This window comes from Salmo trutta, unplaced genomic scaffold (assembly GCF_901001165.1).
Source record: "Salmo trutta unplaced genomic scaffold, fSalTru1.1, whole genome shotgun sequence".
NCBI lineage: Eukaryota > Metazoa > Chordata > Actinopteri > Salmoniformes > Salmonidae > Salmo > Salmo trutta.
Genome location: NW_021822384.1, coordinates 386,501 through 403,407, shown reverse-complemented (window position 1 = coordinate 403,407; position 16,907 = coordinate 386,501). Strand labels below are relative to the sequence as shown.

Here is a 16,907-nt window from a genome sequence, read left to right as displayed (position 1 = left end):
TCTTCTTCAAACACCAAGACAGTATCATCATCATAAACCACAAGAGTAGAACATCAGTGTCTGTACATCAGGAGAACACAACAGTAGAACATCAGTGGTCTGTACATCAGGAGAACACAACAGTAGAACATCAGTGGTCTGTACATCAGGGGAACACAACAGTAGAACATCAGTGGTCTGTACATCAGGAGAACAGAACAGTAGAACATCAGTGGTCTGTACATCAGGGGAACACAACAGTAGAACAGCAGTGGTCTGTACATCAGGGGAACACAACAGCAGTACATTAGCGGTCTGTTGTTGAGCATCTACAGACTATCCTAGAGAGTTACCAATGAAAGCTGTAGTTACTAACAACAAAAGTTGAGCTTGAATTTAGTGAAGAAACACCAGAATCAGAATTAGAAGTTTGAAGAAAGCAAAGTCTCAAGTCTTTGGCATTGTGTTGATGCTAGTCCCACTAACAGCCATCACAGACCTCTGTTTATCAATCAATTCCTTTCTTGAATGAATTGTTTCACTTGTGTGTGCCAGTCACTTCTTTTTGGAGAATAAATAAACATGTAAATGGGTGCCATAGCTGTAGGATACTACACAATCACAGCTTACTTTGATACTAGTTGGAGTGATTCAACTTAACTCATTGAATGCCATTGAGGCTGGCAAATGCTTGTTGTGAACCACCTGTGGAGTGTCTATTTCACAAGCCGAAGACCGGTACTGGTTTATCTTGTAGTTTTTTACTAGGCAAGTCAGTTAAGAACAAATTCTTATTTTCAATGACAGCCTAGGAACAGTGGGTTAACTGCCTTGTTCAGGGGCAGAACAACAGATTTGTACCTTGTCAGCTCGGGGATTCGATCTAGCAACCTTTCGGTTACTAATACAACGCTTTAACCACTAGGCTACCTGCTGGTTACTAATACAACGCTTTAATCACTAGGCTACCTGCTGGTTACTAATACAACGCTTTAACCACTAGGCTACCTGCTGGTTACTAATACAACGCTTTAACCACTAGGCTACCTGCTGGTTACTAATACAACGCTTTAACCACTAGGCTACCTGCTGGTTACTAATACAACGCTTTAACCACTAGGCTACCTGCTGGTTACTAATACAACGCTTTAACCACTAGGCTACCTGCTGGTTACTAATACAACGCTTTAACCACTAGGCTACCTGCTGGTTACTAATACAACGCTTTAACCACTAGGCTACCTGTGGTTACTAATACACACGCTTTAACCACTAGGCTACCTGTGGTTACTAATACAACGCTTTAACCACTAGGCTACCTGCTGGTTACTTACAACGCTTTAACCACTAGGCTACCTGCTGGTTACTAATACAACGCTTTAACCACTAGGCTACCTGCTGTTACTAATACAACGCTTTTAACCACTAGGCTACCTGCTGGTTACTAATACAACGCTTTAGCTTTAACCACTAGGCTACCTGCTGGTTTACTAATACAACGCTTTAACCACTAGGCTACCTGCTGGTTACTAATACAACGCTTTAATCACTAGGCTACCTGCTGGTTACTAATACACGCTTTATACACTAGCTACTACTGGTTACTAATACAACGCTTTACACACTAGGCTACCTGCTGGTTACTAATACAACGCTTTAACCACTAGGCTACCTGCTGGTTACTAAACAACGCTTTAACCACTAGGCTACCTACTGGTTACTAATACAACGCTTTAACCACTAGGCTTACCTACTGGTTACTAATACAACACTTTAACCACTAGGCTACTGCTGGTTACTAATACAACGCTTTAACCACTAGGCTACCTGCTGGTTACTAATACAACGCTTTAACCACTAGGCTACCTACTGGTTACTAATACAACGCTTTAACCACTAGGCTACCTGCTGGTTACTAGTCCAACACTTTAACCACTAGGCTACCTACTGGTTACTAATACAACGCTTTAACCACTAGGCTACCTACTGGTTACTAATACAACACTTTAACCACTAGGCTACCTGCTGGTTACTAATACAACGCTTTAACCACTAGGCTACCTACTGGTTACTAATACAACGCTTTAACCACTAGGCTACCTACTGGTTACTAATACAACGCTTTAACCACTAGGCTACCTGCTGGTTACTAATACAACGCTTTAACCACTAGGCTACCTACTGGTTACTAATACAACGCTTTAACCACTAGGCTACCTGCTGGTTACTAATACAACGCTTTAACCACTAGGCTACCTGCTGGTTACTAATACAACACTTTAACCACTAGGCTACCTGCTGGTTACTAATACAACGCTTTAACCACTAGGCTACCTGCTGGTTACTAATACAACGCTTTAATCACTAGGCTACCTGCTGGTTACTAATACAACACTTTAACCACTAGGCTACCTGCTGGTTACTAATACAACGCTTTAACCACTAGGCTACCTACTGGTTACTAATACAACGCTTTAACCACTAGGCTACCTGCTGGTTACTAATACAACGCTTTAACCACTAGGCTACCTGCTGGTTACTAATACAACACTTTAACCACTAGGCTACCTGCTGGTTACTAATACAACGCTTTAACCACTAGGCTACCTACTGGTTACTAATACAACGCTTTAACCACTAGGCTACCTGCTGGTTACTAATACAACGCTTTAACCACTAGGCTACCTACTGGTTACTAATACAACACTTTAACCACTAGGCTACCTGCCGCCCCATCAATCCCATCAATCTACCTGTTATTGTCAAACATAAAAGATTAAATCATATTTTTTGAATAATGATTTCACAGGTCCAATGGAAGCCACGGTGAAATCTGAGCCTCTTGATGGCAATGTAAGTTAATAAGTTAATGTCTTTCCCTTTTAATTATGTTCACGTTCGTTATCTTATGTAAGCTGCTCTGCAATTCAGTTTTCTTTATTGTAAACTGACAAAGGGCTCCATTGTGGTACATGTATTTGTGTAAAATGGGCCGTCATTGTAAATAAGAATTTGTTCTTAACTGACTTGCCTAGTTAAATAAAGGTTAAATAAAACAACAAAAAAACATCCTATTTACTATTTTGTTCAAAAATCTAAGTTGTTGTTCAGGATGACTAATATGAATTACAATTATTAGAGAATGTAGAAGGAACACCACATTTTTATACCTTTATTTAACTAGGCAAGTCAGTTCAGAACATTCTTATTTACAATGACGGCACAATGACGGGGGCAGAACAACAGATTTTTACCTTGTCAGCTCGGGGATTCAATCAAGCAACTTTCAGTTACTGGCCCAACGCTCTAACCACTAGGCTACCTGCCACCCCAAACATGACCAAAAGTATGTGGACACCTGCTCGTCCAACATCTCATTCCAAAATCATGGGCATTAATATGGAGTTGGTCCCCCCTTTGCTGCTATAACAGCCTCCACTCTTCTGTTAAGGCTTTCCACTAGATGTTGGAACATTGCTGCAGGGGGACTTGCTTCCATTCAGCCACAAGAGCATTAGTGAGGTCGGGCGCTGATGTTGGGTGACTAGGCCTGGCTTGCAGTCTGTTCCAATTCATCCCAAAATGTGTTCGATTTGGTTGAGGTCAGGGCTCTGTGCAGGCCAGTCAAGTTCTTCCACACCGATCTTGACAAACCATTTCTGTATGGACTCCACTTTGTGCACAGGGGCATTGTCATGCTGAAACAGGAAAGGGCCTTCCCCAAAATGTTGCCACAAAGTTGGAAGCACAACATGTCTTTGTATGCTGTAGCGTTAAGATTTCCCTTCACTGGAACTAAGGGGCCTAACCCAAACTATTAAAAACAGCCCCAGACCATTATTGCTCCTCCACCAAACTTTACAGTTGGCACTATGCATTCAGGCAGGTAGAGTTCTCCTGGCATCTGCCAAAGCCAGATTTGTCCTTCAGACTGCCAGATGGTGAAGCGTGATACATCACTCCAGAGAATGCGTTTCCACTGCTCCAGAGTCCAATGGCATCGATCTTTACACAACTCCTGCCAACGCTTGGCATTGCTATCATTAGGATACACATACACTACTTAGGCTTTTGTGCAGCTGCTCTGCCATGGAAACCCATTTCCCGAAGCTCTTGAGGAACAGTTCTTGTGCTGATGTTGCTTACAGAGGTAGTTTGGAACTCTGTAGTGAGTGTTGCAACTCAACGATTTTTACGTGCTTCAGAACTTGCCAGTCCTGTTCTGTGAACTTGTGTGGCCTACCACTTCGCAGCTGAGCCGTTGTTGCTCCTAGATGTTTCCACTTCACACCATAACAGCACTAACAGTTGACCAGGGCAAATTTTGACGAACTGACTTGTTGGAAAGGTGGCATCCTATGACGGTGCCACGTTGAAAGTCACTGAGCCATTCTACTATCAATCTTTGTCTATGGAGATTGCATGGCTGTGTGCGGAATTTTATACACCTGTCATTAACAGGTGTGGCTGAAATAGCCGAATCCACTAATTTGAAGGGTTGTCCACATACTGCTGTATATATAGTGTATGAAGGGGTGTCCTCATACTGCTGTATATATATAGTGTATGTTGAAGGGTTGTCCACATACTGCTGTATATATAGTGTATGTTGAAGGTGTGTCCACATACTGCTGTATATATAGTGTATGTTGAAGGGGTGTCCACATACTGCTGTATATATAGTGTATGTTGAAGGGGTGTCCACATACTGCTGTATATATAGTGTATGTTGAAGGGGTGTCCTCATACTGCTGTATATATAGTGTATGTTGAAGGGGTGTCCTCATACTGCTGTATATATAGTGTATGTTGAAGGGGTGTCCTCATACTGCTGTATATATAGTGTATGTTGAAGGGGTGTCCTCATACTGCTGTATATATAGTGTATGTTGAAGGTGTGTCCACATACTGCTGTATATATAGTGTATGTTGAAGGGGTGTCCACATACTGCTGTATATATATAGTGTATGTTGAAGGGGTGTCCACATACTGCTGTATATATAGTGTATGTTGAAGGGGTGTCCTCATACTGCTGTATATATAGTGTATGAAGGGGTGTCCTCATACTGCTGTATATATAGTGTATGTTGAAGGTGTGTCCTCATACTGCTGTATATATAGTGTATGTTGAAGGGGTATCCACATACTGCTGTATATATAGTGTATGTTGAAGGGGTGTCCTCATACTGCTGTATATATAGTGTATGTTTGATTTTATTTTATTTGGATCTCTTTTAGTCCCCATTTGGACTAATCTTCCAAGAGTCCTTAAATATTAAAATACAATTTATATACGAACACATTTTCACATATAACACACTATTACAAACATACATAATATACTAACGTAATAAACCAATAAATAATCAATCTAAAAAATATGGATTCTTCATCTACTGTAATCCCACAACATTTCTGTGTATTATATTTAAATTGTTTTAAAATAATGTTTAAATTTATATATTGAAAGGTTTCTGGTTTGCTCAGTTAATTTATTCAATTTCTTTATTGCTCTAAATCGAAATGTTCTTTTGCCTATTTCTCTTTTCTGTCTGGATAACGCATAGATGGTGGCCAATCTATTCCTAGTATTTACGGAATGTCTGTCTCTTACCAACTGAATACCGTTGTGAATAGAACTTGGCCGTTTTAAATGATGTATATTATGAAATAAAATAAGCATGTTTTTTTCAATTATCTTGTTGATTGATGACCAACCAAGAACATTGCGTATGACTGCAACAGAAAAACCATATCTCCACCATAAAACAATCCTTGCTTCTTTGTTCTGTGCAATCTGCAGCCTCCTAACTTCACTTGATGATGCATTTCCCCAGACCACAGAACAGTAGTTCACTTGACGCTCAATTAAAGCTTGTGTTATTTGCTTAAGAATTTTTCCTGGTAAATATTTAGCTATCCTTCTGATTATACATGCTGTTTTAATATTTTTTTTACATAGATTAGTTATTTGAGACGACCATGGTAAGCAGTTGTCTAGCTGCACTCCTAATAGTTTGGTTTCTGCCACTTCTTCAATTTGTACTCCTCCCATACTTAATTGTATCCCATGCTGTTTTGGCCTTTTCCTAGTGGAACAGACCAACATATCTTTGGTTTTCTTGGTGTTTAAAACAAGTTTGTTCTGGCAAACCCACTCCCTAATATTCTTCAAATCTCCTTGTAAAGCTTGCTGTACCTGTTGAACCGATTGTCCTGCTGCATAAATTGTAGTATCATCTGCAAATATAGTAGCTTGAGTTTCAGCTAAGGCATAGGGAAGGTGGTTGGTATATATTAAATAAAGAAGTGGCCCAAGGCAGCTGCCCTGCGGTATTCCACAGTTTAACACATGAGGGGAAGAAAATGAACCATTGATATAGGTGGACTGTTTCCTGTCAGTTAGATATGACTGTACCCAATTCAATGTTACCTCCTTAAAACCATAATGCATTCATTTTGTCAAAATTATCTCATGATCCACTAAATCAAATGTTGCACTGAAATCTAAAAATAGTACCCCCACAAACTTGCCATTATCCATAGCATTGAGCCACTGGTCAGTCATGTCAACCAATGCAGTGGTAGTGGAATGATTTTTGCGATAAGCATGCTGATTGGCTGTAATCAGATCATTATTTTCCATGTACTCTCATATTTGTCTACTCACAATACCCTCCAATATCTCACTGAATGTAGGGAGTAGACTAATTGGTCGACTATTGGCAGGAGTAGCGGGTTCTTTGCAGTCTTTTGGAATAGGACACAGTTTAGCATGCTTCCATACATTTGCAAACACCCCCTTTTCCAGTGACCAATTAAATATGTATCTCAGTGGAACTGCAATCTGGGGAGCAGCACAGCGAAGCAAAAAATTGTCCATAAGATCATAACCTGTAGATTGACCATCAGGTAATGACTTCAAAAGGTTTAACACCTCCTCCACTGACACCGTTTGCAGACTAAAAGAGCGGATCTTGTTGCTCATAATATGATCATCAATCCATTGGACAATTGCTTGTTTGGAAGAATGTATGTTTACATTGTTGCTCAGTAAATTAATTTTCTTTGTGAAAAAATCTGCAAAATGATTGGCAATATCAACTGGTTTTGTTATTATTCTCCTGTCAACCTCCACACTAGATGGGCATGATGAGATAGATGTACCAAGTAAACCCTTAACTGTATTCCATACCTTTTTAGAATCATTTTTACAATCAATAAAAGCATTGTTGAAAAATAACTTTTTTTCCCTTTGATTCAATTTAACTGCATAATTACGCAATGTTCTATAATTCCGTTCATCAATTTCTGATTTTGATTTGGCTGCTAAGACTTTTAACATATTTCTTTGAGAAAAAGCCTCACCCAGTTCATCAACAATCCATGGAGATGGACGAGCACCAACTGTACTCTTTCTTACTGGGGCATGTTGAAGGTGTGTCCACATACTGCTGTATATATAGTGTATGAAGGGGTGTCCACATACTGCTGTATATATAGTGTATGAAGGGGTGTCCTCATACTGCTGTATATATAGTGTATGTTGAAGGTGTGTCCACATACTGCTGTATATATAGTGGATGAAGGGGTGTCCTCATACTGCTGTATATATAGTGTATGAAGGGGTGTCCACATACTGCTGTATATATATAGTGGATGAAGGGGTGTCCTCATACTGCTGTATATATATAGTGGATGAAGGGGTGTCCACATACTGCTGTATATATAGTGGATGAAGGGGTGTCCTCATACTGCTGTATATATAGTGGATGAAGGGGTGTCCTCATACTGCTGTATATATAGTGTATGAAGGGGTGTCCTCATACTGCTGTATATATATATAGTGGATGAAGGTGTGTCCACATACTGCTGTATATATAGTGCATGAAGGGGTGTCCTCATACTGCTGTATATATAGTGTATGTTGAAGGTGTGTCCTCATACTGCTGTATATATAGTGTATGTTGAAGGTGTGTCCACATACTGCTGTATATATAGTGTATGTTGAAGGGGTGTCCACATACTGCTGTATATATAGTGTATGTTGAAGGGGTGTCCACATACTGCTGTATATATAGTGTATGTTGAAGGGGTGTCCTCATACTGCTGTATATATAGTGTATGTTGAAGGGGTGTCCTCATACTGCTGTATATATAGTGTATGTTGAAGGGGTGTCCACATACTGCTGTATATATATAGTGGATGTTGAAGGGTTGTCCACATACTGCTGTATATATAGTGTATGTTGAAGGTGTGTCCACATACTGCTGTATATATAGTGTATGTTGAAGGGGTGTCCTCATACTGCTGTATATATAGTGTATGTTGAAGGGGTGTCCACATACTGCTGTATATATAGTGTATGTTGAAGGGTTGTCCACATACTGCTGTATATATAGTGTATGTTGAAGGTGTGTCCACATACTGCTGTATATATAGTGTATGTTGAAGGGGTGTCCTCATACTGCTGTATATATATAGTGTATGTTGAAGGGGTGTCCAGATACTTTTGGTCATGTAGTGTATGTGTATCCATATTATCATGATAAAAATAGTATTTCATATTCTGAAAGTCCATATTGTATTTTCTTTAGAACTTTCAAACTCCTGTTATTTTTCTCTTCCAGGGTGATTCACTGTCAGATCAAATGGCTACAAAGATGAAGATAACTGAGCCTAATGATAGCATGGTCAGTATAATGTTTATAACACATTCATTTGTTTTCTACCATGAAGTATTGGTTTGATCAATATTTGTTTTGTTTTCAATTTTCATAATAAAAATAACAGAAATGTATATTTTGTGGATAAAAGCTTCTGCTAAATGGCATATATTATATTACTTTATAAAAGCACATGCTATATTGATATGCATGAGCTGGAAACATACAGAAAGTATTCATACCTCTTGACTTATTCCACATTTTGTTCTATTACAGCCTGAATTCAAAATGGATTAAATTGTTAGTTTTTTCTCGCCCATCTGAACACAGTACCCCATAATGACAAAGTGAAGACATGTTTTTCGAAAAATTTTACAAATGTATTGAAAATATAATACTGAAATATTTAATTTACATACTGTAAGTATTCATTCCCCTTTGCTATGACACTCCAAATTGAGCTCAGGTGCATCCAATTTACTTTGATTATCCTTGAGATCACTACAACTTCATTGGAGTCCACCTGTGGCCAATTAAATTGTTTGGACTTGATTTAGAAAGAAAAACAAGTCTATCTAAGGTCCCACAGTTCACAGTGCATGTCAGAGCAGAAACTAAACCATAAAGTCCAAGGAACTGTCCGTAGATCTCCAAGATAGAATTGTAATGAGGCATATATCTGGGGAAGGGTATAAAATAATTTCTAGAATGTTGAAAGTTTCCAAGAGCACAGTGGTCTCGATCATTAGGAAATGGAAAAAATATGGAACTAAAACAAACTGAGCAACCGGGCAAGAAGGACCTTGGTCATGGAGGTGACCAACAACTCAATGACCACTCTGACAGAACTACAGAGTTCCTTGGCTGAGATGGGAGAACCTGCCAGAAGGACAACAGTCTCTACAGCACTTCACCAATCTGGGCTTTATGGGAGAGTGGCCAGACGGAGGACACTCCTGAGAAAAAGGCACATGACAGCAGGCCTGGAGTTTGCCAAAAGGCACGTGACAGCAGGCCTGGAGTTTGCCAAAAGGCACGTGACAGCAGGCCTGGAGTTTGCCTAAAGGCACGTGACAGCAGGCCTGGAGTTTGCCAAAAGGCACGTGACAGTAGGCCTGGAGTTTGCCAAAAGGCACATGAAAGACTTTGAGATCATAAGGCAAAAGATTCTGTGGTCTGAGACAAACATTTTACTCTTTGGCCTGATGAGAACCTGCTTCAGAGTGCAAATTACCTTAAACTGGGGCGAAGATTTACGTTCTAGTAGGACAATGACCCCAAGCATACAGCCAACGCTGTAAGCAACGCTGGAATGACTTCAGAACAAGAATGTTAAAGTCATTGCGTGGCCCTGCCACAGCCCAGACTTGAATCCCATTGGAAATTGGTGGAAAGACTTGATGATTTGCTGCTCACCGCTGCTCCCCATCTAAGTTAACAGAGCTTGAGAAAATCTGCAAGGAAGAATGGGAGACAATTCCCAAATCCAGATATTCAAAGCTGATACAGGCATATCCAAGACGACTCAAAGCTGTAATATCCACCAAAGGTGCTTCTACAAAGTATTTACTCAGGGGTGTGAATACTCATAAAAATGAGATTTCTGTATTTCATTTTCAATACATTTGTAAAAATGTCTAAAAACACGTTTTCACTTTGTCATTATGAGGTATTGTGTGTAGATGGTTGAGAAAAAACATCAAATGAATCCATTTTCAAATCAGGCTGTACCACAACAAAATGTGGAATTAGTCAACAGGTATGAATAGAATACTTTCTGAAGGCTCTGTAGCTCTAAATGATTCCACCATGAGTAGGAAGATACTACTCTCCAGCAGGAAGTAGAGCCATACAAATAGTATGTACAGTTGAAGTCGGAAGTTTCCCTACACCTTAGCCAAATACATTTAAACTCAGTTTTTCACAATTCCTGACATTTAATTCTTGAAAAAATTCCCTGTCTTAGATCAGTTAGGATCCACACTCTATTTTAAGAATGTAAAATGTCAGAATAATTTTAGAGTGATTTATTTAAGCTTTTATTTCTTTCATCACATTCCCAGAGGGTCAGAAGTTTACATACACTCAATTAGTATTTGGTAGCATTGCCTATAAATTGTTTAACTTCGGTCAAACGTTTTGGGTAGCCTTCCACAAGCTTCCCAGAATAAGTTGGGCGAATTTTGCATTCCTCCTGACAGAGCTGGTGTAACAGAGTCAGGTTTGTAGGCCTCCTTGCTCGCGCACACTTTTTCAGTTCTGCCCACAAATTTTCTATGGGATTGAGGTCAGGACTTTGTGATGGCCACTCCAATACCTTGACTTTGTTGTCCTTAAGCCATTTTGCCACAACTTTGGAAGTATGCTTGGGGTCATTGTCCATTTGGAAGACCCATTTGCGACCAAGCTTTAACTTCCTGACTGATGTCTTGAGATGTTGCTTCAATATATCCACCTAATTTTCTTTCCTCATGATGCCATCTATTTTGTGAAGTGCACCAGTCCCTCCTGCAGCAAAGCACCCCCACAACATGATGCTGCCACCCCCGTGCTTCACGGTTGGGATGGTGTTCTTCGGCTTGTAAGCCTCCCTCTTTTTCCTCCAAACATAACGATGGTCATTATGGCCAAACAGTTCTATTTTTGACTCATCAGACCAGAGGATATTTCTCCAAAAAGTACGATCTTTGTCCCCATGTGCAGTTGCAAACCATAGTCTGACTTTTTTATGGCGGTTTTGGAGCCGTGGCTTCTTCCTTGCTGAGTGGCCATTCAGGTTTTGTCGATATAGGACTCGTTTTACTTTGGATATAGATACTTTTGTACCTGTTTCCTCCAGCATCTTCTCAAGGTCCTTTGCTGTTGTTCTGGGATTGATTTGCACAGTTCGCACCAAAGTACGTTCATCTCTAGGAGACAGAACGCATCTCCTTCCTGAGTGGTATGATGCCTACATGGTCCCATTGTGTTTATACTTGCGTACTATTGTTTGTATAGATGAATGTGGTACCTTCAGGCGTTTGGAAATTGCTCTCAAGGATGAACCAGACTTGTGGAGGTCTACACATTTTTTTCTGAGGTCTTGACTGATTTCTTTTGATTTTCCCATGATGTCAAGCAAAGAGGCACTGAGTTTGAAGGTAGGCCTTGAAATACATCCACAGGTACACCTCCAATTGACTCAAATGATGTCAATTAGCCTATCATAAGCTTCTAAAGCCATGGCATCATTTTCTGGAATTTTCCAAGCTGTTTAAAGGCACAGTCACCTTAGTGTATGTACACTTCTGACCCACTGGAATTGTGATACAGTGAAATAATCTGTCTGTAAACTATTGTTGGAAAAATGACTTGTGTCATGCACAAAGTAGTTGTCCTAACCCGACTTGCCAAAACTATAGTTTGTTAACAAGAAATTTGTGGAGCGGTTGAAAATGAGTTTTAATGACTCCAACCTAAGTGCATGTTAACTTCTAACTTCAACTGTATGAGGGCAATACAAAATTAGCTATTTGTTGACTATATTGCTTTTAAGTCATATAAAAATAAAAAACATGTTTATTGCCAGTCTACAATATAAATATTATAGATACATACTATAGATATGAGTTAAAATAAGTGCATTGCAATTTGTTTATTTCTGTGTAGTCATGTATATTCAGTATACACCTATGTGTCAATGTAAGTGTACATACAGTGCCTTCGGAAAGTTTTCAGACCCCTTGACCTTTTCCACATTTTGGTAGGTTACAGCCTTATTCTCAAATGGATTAAATTGTTTTTTTTCTTCTCATCAATCTACACTCAATACCCCATAATGACAGTGAAAATGTTTTTCAAAATTGTTGCTAATTTATATTTAAAAAAAGAAAACGGAAATATCACATTTACATAAGTATTCAGACCCTTTACTCAGTACTTTGTTGAAGCACCTTTGGCAGTGATTACAGCCTCGAGTCTTCTTGGGTATGACGCTACAAGCTTGGCACACCTGTATTTGGGGTGTTTCTCCTTTTCTTCTCTGCAGATCCTCTCAAGCTCTGTCAGGTTGGATGGGGAGCGTCGCTGCACAGCTATTTTCAGGTCTCTCCAGAGATGTTTGATCGGGTTCAAGTCCGGGCTCTGGCTGGGCCACTCAAGGACATTCAGAGAGTTGTCCCGTCACCACTCCTGCATTGTTTTGGCTGTGTGCTTAGGGTCGTTGTCCTGTTGGAAGGTGAACCTTCACCCCAGTCTGAGATCCTGAGCGCTCTGGAGCAGGTTTTCATCAAGGATCTCGCTATACTTTTCTCCGTTCATCTTTCCCTCGATCCTGACTAGTCTCCCAGTCCCTGCCACTGAAAAACATCACCACAGCATGATGCTGCCACCACCACAGTGCTTCACCATAGGGATGGTGCCAGGTTTCCTCCAGAAGTGACGCATGGCATTCAGGACAAATAATCTTTTTTCTCATGGTCTGAGAGTTTTTAGGTGCCTTTTGGCAAACTCCAAGCTGGCTGTCATGTGCCTTTTACTGAGGAGTGGCTTCCGTCTGGCCACTCTACCATAAATGCCTGATTGGTCGAGTACTGCAGAGATGGTTGTCCTTCTGGAAGGTTCTCCCATCTCCAAAGAGGAACTCTAGAGCTCTGTCAGAATGACCATAGGGTTCTTGGTCACCTCCATGACCAAGGCCCTTCTCCCCTGATTGCTCAGTTTGGTCGGGCGGCCAGCGCTATGAAGAGTCTTGGTGGTTCCAAACTTCTTCCATTTAAGATTGATGGAGGCCACTGTGTTCTTGGGGACCTTCAATGCTGCAGAAATGTTTTGGTACCCTTCCTAAGATTTGTGCTTCGACACAATTCTGTCTCAATTTTGAGTCTCATACCAAAGGGTCTGAATACTTATGTCAATAAGGTATTTCTGTTGTTTTTTTCTCAATACATTTGCAAATATTTCTACACCTGTTTTTGATTCATCACTATGGAGTATTGTGTGTAGATTGCTGAGGATCTTTTTTATTTAATCAATTTTAGAATAAGGCTGAAACGTAACAAAATGTGGAAAAAGTCAAGGGGTCTGAATACTTTCTGAAGGCAGTGTATGTGTATTCATATTAATGTCATTTTCATTGATTTCCTCACAGAATGGACATCTTCACTGCTTTCTCTTCAGATTCCCTGATAAAGAAGTCCAGCATGAAATCACCTGTAATAGCCCTTGCAGCGTGTTACAGGCTCTTGAAACAAGTTCCAAATTCTGTGAACTAAGGGAAAAGACTTGGAAACAGAAGATGGAGACAAGACAACAAGAGAAGACAATGCAAAGACAAGACCTTGTTATACAAACAACAAAAGGAAAGAAACCAATAGCAACACACTTCCCTTGTCATCTGCTTGAGAATGGTCAAATACTCACCATATCAACCATTTTCAATGATAGTGGAGAGGCCACAGCTGAACCCACACAGATTTATACAGGAAATAAGCAATACGTCATTTTTTATATTGAATCTAAAGGTGGTAAGAAAACCAAAACCAAGCAACTGCTCAAAAACAAAAGCCTTGAAAAATTTAGCCCTCTTTGCATCTACGGCATCTGTGGAGAGACAGTGGAGACAGCACTAACAAGAGATGGACGCTTCCATGACAATGTGTTCACTAAAACTTGCATTCTCGTTGAATCAGACTCAGATCCACCGAGGTGTGTTGAGATGAATGTACTAGTTGACTGTCTGGATAAACAAACCTTCAAAATGATCCTGGAAGAGAAAAACCCAACACAGGCTGCAACTGCCCCTCCACAAGCTGGTTCTAACCTTCTGAAAGAAGATGAGACGAACTCCATACAACTCCCCATGTTTAACACAAGCACTGAAACATCAGCTGCAGGGGAACCCCACAAAAAACAGGAACAGCTAGTCACAGTGCCAGATTCTGCTGATATTTTGAAGATTCTTCGCCACCAGTTTACTGATTTGGTGAAACAGATGAAGAAGAGGTACAATAAGAAGAAATATTCTGGGGTGCGAAGTCATTTAAGGGGGGAATTTGGAAAGAGCACCCAGGGTTTCTCTGAAGTCTACACAGTAAAGAAGCTGATGGAACTGAGTGACTCAGTCTGTATGATCGATGTCGAGGGGGTCGGGCAAGGCACTGGCTTCCTGCTGTTTGATCATTACATTCTGACAAATGCACATTTGTTTGAAAAAGATGGCATCTTGTATGTTGATGGAAATTACCATATCTCAGCCAAAGTAACTGCCACATTCAACAAAGAAAATCCCAATGGGTCAGATCTGAAGGTGATTGAGGTGAAATCAGAGATCATTGACTTTCAATGGGGATCTGACCACTACAATCGACATGTGGACTTTGCTGTACTAGAGCTTCAGGACATTGATACCTCAACCGGTCTTCTCCGTAGATATAGCCCAGATCCAAAGAAAGGTGGAGTCTGTCTCATTGGACACCCAGGTGGAGGAGTGAAAAGAACAGACCCCACCACCATTATTGAGAGAGAAAGAAGAGGTGAGGCTTTCCAAGGAGAGTTTGGGAAAAATGACAGAATGGATATGCTGATCAATACATCCATAGAAGAGAATAAAGTGAAGTATGACATGCTCATGAATCCAGACAACACTGATGTGACCTATGACACCTGCCTCTTCCATGGAGCTTCTGGCTCCCCAGTCTTTGATGAATCCTGCCATGTGATAGCCATGCACACTGGAGGGTTCCCCTACAAATATGAAGGAGTGAAGAGTGTGATTGAGTATGCCATCCCTCTCCTCACCATACTGGAGAACTTTCTGATCAAGATGAAGGACAGAAACAATGTTGAAATACTGACCAAGTTCACCAGAGAAGCCTTGACATGCCCCCATTTGCATGATTTCATTTACAATTTTATCAGACACCTGGTAATGGAATGGAAGCCCTCATTCAGTGCAGCCTTGACAGCAGTCTGGGAAGCAGTTGAGGAAAATGAGAACCATCTAAGAATTAAAGAACATCTTAGAAAATGGATCATTTCAGAAAAGGAGGCAGTACTGGAAAAAATTCAGAAAGCAGGAAATGAAGCTTTGAAAGAGTTCATGTTGAAAAACGACTTTTTGATTTGACGATCTTGTCAAGTTATCCAAGACTGATGATGACGATGAGCCCATTGATGAATAATAAGAGATTGTGTTGCAAATACATTTAAGGATAGTCAAATTACAAAATGGCACAATGGTTTCTTTACCTTGTAATGGACAAGGTATGACGGCAATCCATGTTTGTTTACCTGGCCACTGTTTTCAAATGCTGACGTATGTCAGTATGTATGTTGCACTAACCTTAGTGTCTTTCAGGCATTTCAAGGTAGATGACCTGTTCTCAGACCAAGGTACATGTTTTTTCTCTTGAAGACCATCTTGCCTCACCGTCAGCCCTCTATATAACTACCTAACCACCCCATCAGCCCTCTATATAACTACCTAACCACCCCATCAGCCCTCTATATAACTACCTAAGCACCCCATCAGCCCTCTATATAACTACCTAACCAACCCATCAGCCCTCTATATAACTACCTAACCACCCCATCAGCCCTCTATATAACTACCTAACCACCCCATCAGCCCTCTATATAACTACCTAACCACCCCATCAGCCCTCTATATAACTACCTAACCACCCCATACAGCCCTCTATATAACTACCTAACCACCCCATCAGCCCTCTATATAACTACCTAACCACCCCATCAGCCCTCTATATAACTACCTAACCACCCCCCATCAGCCCTCTATATAACTAACCTAACCACCCCATCAGCCCTCTATATAACTACCTAACCCCACCCCCATCAGCCCTCTATATAACTACCTAACCACCCCATCAGCCCTCTATATAACTACCTAACCACCCCATCAGCCCTCTATATAACTACCTAACCACCCCATCAGCCCTCTATATATACTACCTAACCACCCCATCAGCCCTCTATATAACTACCTAAACCACCCCATCAGCCCTCTATATAACTACCTAACCACCCCATACAGCCCTCTATATAACTACCTAACCACCCCATCAGCCCTCTATATAACTACCTAACCACCCCATCAGCCCTCTATATAACTACCTAACCACCCCATCAGCCCTCTATATAACTACCTAACCACCCCATCAGCCCTCTATATAACTACCTAACCAACCCCATCAGCCCTCTATATAACTACCTAACCACCCCATCAGCCCTCTATATAACTACCTGAACCACCCCATCAGCC

General features: G+C 40.6%; 1 protein-coding gene across 1 annotated transcript in view; it reads left to right on the top strand.

Moving 5' to 3' along the window:
• Positions 1–15,810, top strand: part of LOC115182058 (protein FAM111A-like) — a 35,093-nt gene extending 19,283 nt beyond the window's left edge. The window contains exons 3-4 of the mRNA XM_029743706.1: positions 8,612–8,674; positions 13,776–15,810. Of these exons, the coding sequence (XP_029599566.1) occupies positions 8,633–8,674; positions 13,776–15,752 (2,019 nt within the window). The 5' untranslated portion in view covers positions 8,612–8,632 and the 3' untranslated portion in view covers positions 15,753–15,810. The remainder of the gene's footprint in view (positions 1–8,611; positions 8,675–13,775) is intronic.
• The last annotated feature ends 1,097 nt before the right edge of the window (positions 15,811–16,907 follow it).